Source organism: Camellia sinensis, chromosome 6 (genome assembly GCF_055761805.1).
Source record: "Camellia sinensis isolate YWXY chromosome 6, ASM5576180v1, whole genome shotgun sequence".
Classification (NCBI taxonomy): domain Eukaryota; kingdom Viridiplantae; phylum Streptophyta; class Magnoliopsida; order Ericales; family Theaceae; genus Camellia; species Camellia sinensis.
The window spans coordinates 88,197,632-88,207,500 of NC_138966.1; the positions used below are offsets into that span (position 1 = coordinate 88,197,632).

General features: G+C 38.6%; 1 protein-coding gene and 1 long non-coding RNA gene across 3 annotated transcripts in view; both read left to right on the forward strand.

The window, feature by feature from the left end:
* Nucleotides 1-3,120: 3,120 nt before the first annotated feature.
* Nucleotides 3,121-9,869, forward strand: part of LOC114269751 (E3 ubiquitin-protein ligase UPL2) — a 24,122-nt gene continuing 17,373 nt past the window's right edge. The window contains exons 1-2 of one of the 2 annotated variants that reach the window (XM_028211105.2): nt 3,121-3,359; nt 3,559-3,682. In XM_028211105.2, coding sequence (XP_028066906.2) covers nt 3,587-3,682 — 96 coding nt within the window. In that variant the 5' untranslated portion in view covers nt 3,121-3,359; nt 3,559-3,586. The remainder of the gene's footprint in view (nt 3,360-3,558; nt 3,683-9,869) is intronic. The other variant, XM_028211106.2, reaches the window with a different exon arrangement.
* Nucleotides 6,633-6,847, forward strand: LOC145792758 (uncharacterized). The gene is made up of 2 exons (XR_014332608.1): nt 6,633-6,723; nt 6,766-6,847. It is a non-coding gene; the product is annotated as an uncharacterized LOC145792758 (long non-coding RNA).

Below are 9,869 nucleotides of genomic sequence, written 5' to 3' on the forward strand. Positions count from 1 at the left end.
CAGTTTTCAGGACTTTCACCCTGGACACACAGGCCAACTTAATTCAATGGAGTCCATACCCTTTCTTCTCCCAAACATGGAGTGCATCCCCTTTCTCATCCCACACATCATATATTTACAATGTATTAAAACATAGTCATATTCAATGACAACAGATAAGTGATAAGTTTCAATTCACCTAATTATTATGCAATTTCTACAACAATCATAACTATCCTCCACCGATAGCCCAAAACAGATATTTCTAAACAGATATACAATCTTCAAGACAGATAAATTATTCAAATTTCCATAGGTGAGAGGTAATACATACCCAACTCCACCATTTATATAAACATCCATCCATTTTCATATTCCTAATGCCAATTTCATGTTTTTATACGAAATAACTATTTGAGGCAATTCTTTTTTCTTTCGAAATCAACCTCGGGTATCAAAATCAATAAATTTATCACAACACAACCTCACATCTAATCCCATAATCAATTTTAATACATACATTGGAAAAACCCCTCTTTTGATTTTAAACCAAAACCCTAAGTTTGTTCAAAATCATCCCAAGTTCCAATATTTCTTACACATCAACAAATAACTAAGTTAAAAATCATAGAAGAGTATTGAAAATTCCTACCTCAAAGCTAGAAGTCGACCAAGGCAAGAAGGAAACTTTAAAGATGCTCAAACGCAACTCTATTCGAATGAAAACGTAGCCCTTAAGATGCTTTACCTTTTTAACAAAGGCACATGGGTAGAGAACCCAATGGATCTAGGTGAAAATGTAGAGAGAAGGTAGGTTTTAAAGAGAAAGGCTCTAGATCTAGGGTTTTGAGAGAAAAATATATGAAAAAGTGATGTAAAAATGTGCTGCTGTGAACTGATATATGCACAGTTCACTTGAGCGCAAGAAGTGACGCTCGAGCGTTAGACACAATAAGTTGTTCCATTCGAGCGCAAGAAGTACACTCGAGTACAGAATGCACACTTCTAGTAGTTTTGCAGACAACAGACCAACACTCGAGTACAGAAAGGGTCGCTCGAGCGCAGAAGAAACCGCTTGAGCGTAGAATACACTCTCCCAGTAGTTTTGCAGACCTGCAAAAGTATTGCGAGTTCACAAATCTCGCTCGAGCGCAAGAAGTGCCACTCGAGTGGAGGAGCAAAATTCTAGGCAACAAAGGTTTGAAGACTAAGTAACTAACCTGTTCGAAACATAATCACTACAATCCAATAACCAAATTTAAGAACGTACAAGGAAAACAAGACATGAACAACAATACGAAATCATGAAACCCGAGTCCAGAATACAAAATGGGTTGGGTCTAAACCAAAATCGTTAATAAGGAGTGTACAAATGCCAGTTATACGTCGATAACGTCAACCCAACATCGGAATGATGTAGTTCTTGATCCTAATTACTACACTGATAGAATTGGAGATTTGTATTTTAGGGTTTGAGGGGAACCACATGTCAAAATTCGTAACACAAATATAGGGTTTCACGTTGCCAAAATCGAATAAACAACAAATAAATAGGGATGGCAATTTGAAACCGGTACGACGGGGACTCGATCTCCCATCTCGATTTGGACGGTTTTTTCATGAAAAATATCCCCAACGGATGAGGATGGTATTTAAAAATTAATCCCCAATCAATTTCGGGCCGGGGACGGTGATCAATGCCCAAGCTCCGGCCTCACTCCGCTTGTCCCTGATTTAGGGCTAGTTTGGCAAGTTTCAGAAAAGTTAAAAAGTCAAAAAGCCACTATCTTATTTAAGTCACATCATCTTATTTAAGTCACATCACCTCTCTAACACATCACTTCAAACCCAACCCAAATCCAACTCATATTTCATAAAAAGTCAAAAAGTGTACTTATTTAGATCATCCCAAACAACCCTTTAATATATATATAATATACTTTCTATATATTGTTTCTGCCTCTCTCTTTCTCTCTTTCATTTCATATCTACACACTCTCTCTCTTCTGTCTATTCTCTCTCTCGTTCTCTTCCTCATATCACAGCCTCTCATCTCTCTCTCTCTCCATCTCACTCACTTAGAGTCTCTCTTTCTCTCACTCTCGTACCTCTCCTCCCCCTCAGTGCCACCGCCTTTATCGCTGGTAGCCACCGTCGTCCATCGCCTTCGTCCATCGTAACCATCGTCGTCCACCTTCGTCGCAGTCACCATCGCTGATTGCAACCACTGTTGTCCACCTTCATCGCAATCACCATCGCCTATCGCAGCCACCGTCGTCCACCTTCGTCGCAGTCACCATCGCCGATCTCAAATTTGTTTGATGACACACAGATCTCAGATCTGTGTTGATTGATGATGCACACTCAGATCTGTGTTGATCTCAGATCTATTTGTCTATTTTTATTTTTTTTGGTAGTTGATGCACATGTTGATGATGATAATTTTGTTGTTGATAATTTTGTTGATGTTCTTGATATTTTTTTGATGTTAAAAGTTGTTGATGATGTTAAAACAGATTTGGGCGGGGAATTTTCGGGGATGGGGACCCGATCCCTATTAGGGGGCGGGGATGGAGTCGGTGACAGGTTCGCCGTTGGGGGTTGAGGCCGGGGACAGGGACATTGCAACCATCGGGGATCGGGGACGAGGAGTGCGATCCCCGAGCTCGCCCCGCCTCGCTGCCATTCCTACAAATAAAGCAATCTACACCCATTAACATCGAGAATCCACAATGTTTCCATTTTTGTCTCTTCTATTTTGATTGGGATGGAGGGAAAATAGAAAAAGACTATAATAAGTTTTTTAGGCACAAACATAATTTTCACATCACCAAAACCCTAATTTACCCATAACATTCAGGACACCACTGGCTAATACAATGTATAAAAACGTCATTACCACTCAAATCAGACTTATCGGTGCATAAAATAAAATGCATAACTAAATGGTTCAAAAGTTTATAATTTGAAATTTATTGGTGCATTATCCACAAAAAATCAAAAATTTAAATCTAAATTTAAATTTATATGTATAATTATAAAATAAAAAACAAAATTTCGATCCATTTTAATCGATTCCATCTATTTTTCAAAATTCCACCCTAACATTGGAGAAAAGTAGAGTGGCTGGAGAAAAGTAGAGTGCCGTTATCATAAAAATAAAAATAGGAAGCAGCAGATAGAGATTGGAAAAACGCCCCCTCTTCTACGTTTCCAAGGGCTAAACAATACACAATACACGATACACACACCCCTCTCCTCTCTCTCTTTTCGCTTTGGGGTTTCGCTTTTCTCTCTCTCTCTCTCTCTTCAAATCCCTCTTTTTCTCTGTATATTCGAACCTTGGGATGCGTGTGCAATCCACCGCTGCCCTCTCTCAGGTAACCAGGTTTTCCCCTCTTTCTCTCTCTACACGTATATCTGATCTCTTTGTTCGTTATTCTATGTTCAATCCAAACCCTTTTATTGTTATCTATTTGATTTTCTTATCTATTCAATCTAAAGATTGTGATTTGATTTTCTCGCCAATATATATATATATATATATATATATATGTGTGTGTGTGTGTGCGCGCGCAGTGTATAGAAGTAGACAAGTAGGGGTGAGATGGCAGCCCTAAGGTCGAGCTTGCCATCAAGGCTTCGGCAACTATTATCCAGCGAAGGAGCTATCGGTCCCTCTGTTAAACTCGACTCGGAGCCTGTGAGTTCTTTGTATACTCTTTGTTTTTCTTCATAATTTAATCTTACACTATGTTTGGGAACTTAGGAGTGAAGAGAGAAAAGAAAAAGAAAAGATTACCTAAGTTATAAGAGAAAAGAAAAGATTATAATTTCTCTCATTTTTGTTTGGATAAGGAAGAAATAAAAGAAAAGAAATGATTGTGGACCAATGTTGTCAATACTGTGCTGTTTAATGTACCTTTTTTGTCACCCGCATAGTAGGTATGGCTACTAGAATGTTTTCGGGTACTGTTTTGGATTTATCACTATTCTTTTTTATTTCGTTTGTATGTATTTATAAAATTCCATACATTTGATAGAATGTATCATACTGGTAAAAAAAGAAAAAAATATTCATTCCGAAGGCATTCTATAACAATATTTATGAGAAATTTATGTTTTACAAACACATATAAGTTGTATTGTATGTGTATAATATAATGTGAATTTTGTATAAAATTTAAACTTACATACAAATATCCAAAATATGCATACACATTTAATTCATATATGCATTTAAATACAGAGAGTGACTGAATGAGACTATTGAGAGATTCAAAATTCTATAAGCCTATAACTATAAACATCAACTGTAAGAGGTGTCAGCCTTTTTTAGTGCTAGGGAGTGTGAGCCTTATCACATCAAGGCTGAACAGCCCAGAAAATTCATCGGGACTGAATCAATGCATTTTTGTATCAGTTTTTGGCAAAACAGTATCTCAGACTGTATTGGCCGGTATGGTATGGAATTGATAACCTTAATGTAGACAATAAGTGCCTAATTTGTTGTGTTGACAAGACCAATTTGCAGTTGAATATCGAACATATCATGAGAAGTATATACAAATTTGTGCATGCAGAGATGGGGTTATGTGAAATTATATTTTACAGGAATTGGATTTGCATGGATAACTGGTGTTTTATTGAATGAATTTGATGGAGTTCTTTCGGGGTGCAATTTGTAATAATGAAGCCACGTGACATAAGGACACACAGACTACAAATATTGACCCTTTCGGGCCTTATTCTGTGTAAACCTCCAGAACATATCCTTTTATTTGTAAATTCAGTTCACCCTGGCTTTGGGAAAATTTGGCTCACTTTTTTTTTTTAAGTGACCAATGAAGTTTTATTTTTTGATAAGAGAAATGACTAAACTCCTTGTACATTTTCATTGGCAATTTTCAAAAAATGTTTTTTAAATACCACCATTGAATTTTGTTTGTCTTTAAAACAAATTTACTAGAACTCAAATATGGAGAAGAAGTGCCTAATCTTGTAGTATAAAACCAGACCAATTTGTAGTCGAATGTTGAACATATCATGAGAAGCATATACAAATTAAAATGTGTGGAGATGGGTCATGTAAAATTATTCATTACAAGAATTGGATTTGCATCAAGTGTTACAAATTTAGGTAATAATTTAGACTACCAGACAGACCAACCATGAATCTGAAGGTTCAGTGATTGCGTAGAGGAGAATTTGTTAAACCATGAATCTGAACATCAGATCAGTGACTGGGTAAAGGAATGGACCAGTGTGACGTGAAGTTACTGCATCCCATTTTCCTGATCTATGGCATATGGAAACTAAAAAGTCATTTTGTGAAAAAGGCAATGCTGTGCAATTTATACCTATACAGGACCTATGTTACATGGACTCAGGTACGAGTATCGGTTGCGGGTGTGTATCCAAGTGTCAGATCTTCATAAATTTAAATCTTAGGATCTTGGGGTATGTATCCAAAATTGGTTATGGGTACGGGGACATGTCATATGCACATATATATTGTATATTATATAATATTCTCGGATGAAATGCTGTAAATAATGTAGAAATATACTAGAAATTAATTAGGATTTAGGAAAAATATAAAATTTCTATATCTAATTCATGTGAGAGGCTAAAAACATTGCTTTATTGACAAATGTGAGTTTCTTCTTCTTCGTGTATTGTCACAAATTAAAGGATCTGAATGTCTAAATTGGGTATGAGTGTCAGACACATATCCCAGATCCTTAACCATGTCATATCCGGTAGACACAAGTACTATGGGGAAAACAGAAGAGTCCATGTAACACACTACAGGATTGCATGTTCAGCTAGATGGTTAGCATTTAAATTATGTCTTTATATTTGATTGGTGTGCACTGATTGTGTAACTGCCTCATGGCCAAACATGAGGGAAAAATCATGGATTCAAGACTAGGAATGACCTAGTCACTTAAATGACAAAAGACTTGAAGAAAACTATATGACTTGTTTAAGTAAAGTACAAGGTTATGTATTGCACTACTGGAAGAGTAAGTTAGAAATGTGCTGATTGTATTGATTAGTGAGTGGTGAAGTTTCTATCCATGGTGAATGAGTGATATAACTGAGATTCTGTCTAAGTAGCATAGACACGGACATGACACCAACACACCAACACGTCAATTTTCGAAAAATGCAAGACACAACATGCTTGGAACACGTTAAAATTTTATATTGTTATAAATCTTCTATCTATACTATTATGTATGAAAAGGCTTCTCATGGTGTTGATGTCTCATATTTTGGGTTTTCCCAAAATACCCTTGTAGTTGGTGTTTATGTAAAATTTATATTAAGAGGAGGATAGGACTCGAAACCAAGATCATAAGTTTGGTAAAGAAGACCGTTGCCACTTAAGCAACACATGTTATGTGTGCATTTCTCTTTGTCGTTAGTCTTGTACTAGTATTGCGCTAGTTTATTATATGTCATGTATATGAAATGAACAATTTATTTATAGATAACAAAAAAAATGTAACACAATACACTTTTTACATTAAATAGGTATATATATTTTGTAGAAATTTAATGTATAAAGAGAAAAAGAGAATTGTATTATTGATTGATGTTTGTAATTGTTGAATTATTGAATGCTACAATGATTCCTATATATAGAAGAGTAGGTGGTAGTAGGTGGTAGATGGAGTAGGTAAAGTGGAGGTGGTAGGTGGAGTAGGTGAAGTGGAGGTGGTAGTGGTGTAGTGGGTTTAGTGGAGTAGGTGAGGTGGTAGTGGTGTAGTGGGTTAGGTTTAGTGGAGTAGGTGAGGTGGTAGTGGTGTAGTGGGTTAGGTTTAGTGGGTGAAGTAGGTGATAGGTTTTAACAGCCCCCCGCAAACTCAAGGGGGATAGGAACTAACCAACTTGAGTTTGGAGAGAGTAACAAAACAAGAAAATACATAAAAAATAAAAGAGGATAGGAGACACTGTATGGTCGTGTCAGACCGTTGTAGAAGACCGATGTAGAAGACACTGGCTCGTGTCGGACCGATGTAGAAGACAGTTTATGGGGTCATGTCGGACCGTTGTAGAAGACAGTTTACGGAGTCTTGCTGGACCCTTGTAGAAACTAACCGGAATCAATGTCGGGACAGTTTACAGAGTCTTGTCGGACCCATAAAGGAGCTAACCGGAATCAATGTAGGGACAGTTTACAGAGTCTTGTCGGACCCATGAAGGAGCTAACCGGAATCAATGTCGGGACAGTTTACAGAGTCTTGTCGGACCCATGAAGGAGCTAACCAGAATCAATGTCGGGACAGTTTACAGAGTCTTGTCGGACCCATGAAGGAGCTAACCGGAATCAATGTCGGGACAGTTTACAGAGTCTTGTTGGACCCTTAAAGAGTCGCATCCTCAAAAGGTGTGCCCAATTTTTCAAAAAGGTGTGCCATCAAAAGGCGTGCCCAATCCATAAAAAAACGTGCCATCAAAATGCGTGCCCAATCCATAAAAAGGCGTGCCATCAGAAGTTGTGTCCTCAAAAGGCGCGCCCACTTCATCAAAAGTCGTGCCCGACAGAAAGTGTCGAGCCATCAAAAGGTGAGCCGGAGACGCGGCGAGGCACGTGAGCGACAGAGCGGCGTGTCGGCCGCGTCGTCAGTGTCAATATAAACCAATGCGGAGGCGGAGGAAACCAAACCAGACTGAAACCTCTGAACTTGTCATTCTGAAACAATCTGTAAATACTCTGTATCCAACCCTTCTTGGAAACACTCAGCAACCCAAAAAACATGGCCTCTTTTTCCCGTTCAGCTACCCAGAACATGGCTTCATCTTCCCGTGGTCTGCTCACTCTCTTTCCCGAACTCAACGAGTCAACATGAGAGATAACAGGTGAGGTGGCCCGTGAACCTCAACCAAACACCTCTGGTTTTGCTCCGTTGAACTTTCCGATGCGGTCGGTGGAGCAAAAAATGGCAGTGCAAACGGATATTGAGGCCAATCAGTATACATTGAAGTCATGTGTGGAAACCATGACTGCGGTCACAAACTTGTCGCACCGGCTGCAGAGTAGGACAAATGAGGTGCAGCAGTTAAACGCCCAACTGGCTCTGCTCCAGCGCATGTATAAGGATGCGCGAGCAGAGATAAGTGTGCTAAAGGCGGAAAATAAGGAGCTTAAGCGGAAGGCCACCGTGATGTTCCGATTTGGAGGTCCGCCATATGCTGCAGTGGAGGAGTATGGGGGAGTGAACGTGCTGGGCGGCGTGGAAAACACGGAGGCAGCACCGGCAAGGGCCGCTCAGGACGGAGGCAAGAAGAAGAGACCGGCGGCAGAGTAGAGAAGAAAAATCCCGCCTGTGGATGTGGTTGTTTGGGTTTGTTGTTTTTTTTTTTTTTTGGTGTAAAATTGTGATCAGGGCGAAATCCCGATAGAAATAAAATGAGTGTATTGTGCAAATCCGAATGGCTTGAAGGTACAAGACTGAGCAGAAAAATTAGATGGAATGAATTTTTTTATTTTTTATTTTTTTATTTTTAATAATAAAAAATTGAGGTTCAAGGAAAAGTTGGGCTGTGGAAAGAAGAAAAAGAAAAAGTAGCACCCACGTGAGTTCCATCCAATTTTTTATATATATAAGATAAAAAAAAGGTTTGGACGGTGGAAAAATATTTTAAAATAGAAAAAATTATATAATATAGTTATCTCTTTGAAACTATATGCTGGTGTTGATCAAAAAAGTGGGCCAAATTACCAATACCGCCAATCTTGTAGACATCCTGAAGTGGGAGACGAAGAGGCTTGTCTGATGGCCTCTTGGGCTCTGTAATCATGTCGAGGGCATCAAGAAGGGTTGGGCCCTTGTACCATGTTACCGGTGTAGAAGACACTGTATGAGTGTGTATATAGACTGCCCAAAAGATATACATGAATATAGATATCGAGCCCTCAAAAGTCGTGCCCTATTTTGTGGCTTGGAATAGTAGGGGATTGAAACCAGACGCAAGGAAGGCCGGTGTCGCGACGGAGCTTTGGCAAAGGGACATCGACGTGCAAGCGGTGGTGGTCTCCGGCGACTGAACAGTAGTGCACTCAGAAAGGAAATTTCAAGGTATGTGTAGAAAAATTTTAGCAGATTAGGTTGAGGTCCGGCGGACGGCCAAGGCGAGGTTGCCGCCCGCCGATGAAGCGAAAAATACAAAGTGCTTAACCTTGCTCTGATACCATGTAGAAATTTAATGTATAAAGAGAAAAAGAGAATTGTATTATTGATTGATGTTTGTAATTGTTGAATTATTGAATGCTACAATGATTCCTATATATAGAAGAGTAAGTGGTAGTAGGTGGTAGATGGAGTAGGTAAAGTGGAGGTGGTAGGTGGAGTAGGTGAAGTGGAGGTGGTAGTGGTGTAGTGATATTTCATAAATTAAACATCAAGATATCATTTACCCATTACATTCTAAACAATGCAAAACAATTATATAACATTGTACTATGCATAATGTGTTTGTCTTATGACGCTCCATTTGTTTGGGCGGAAAACATTTTCAAATGGAATACATTTTCTAAGGAAAACTTTTTTTCAGAAAATGTTTTCTGGAGAAAATATTTTTCTATGTTTGGTGGTGGTGGTGGTGGTGGTGGTGGTGGTGCGGAGTTGGTGATAACGATGGTGATAGTAGCAGTGGCCGTAGTTCTGGTGGTGTGTGGTGGAGGTGAGAGTGTTGGTGGTAATGTGGTGTAAAACTTTAGTCTGGAAAACGTTTTTCGCCTTTAAAAGTGAACAATATTTTTCAAAAAATGTTTTCTGCCCAAACAAACGGAGCGTAAAAGTTTTAAAACATATTTAGGATGCATAAGTTGTGTTATGAAGAATGGAGAACAATGTTATAATGAAAGGATTAATTAT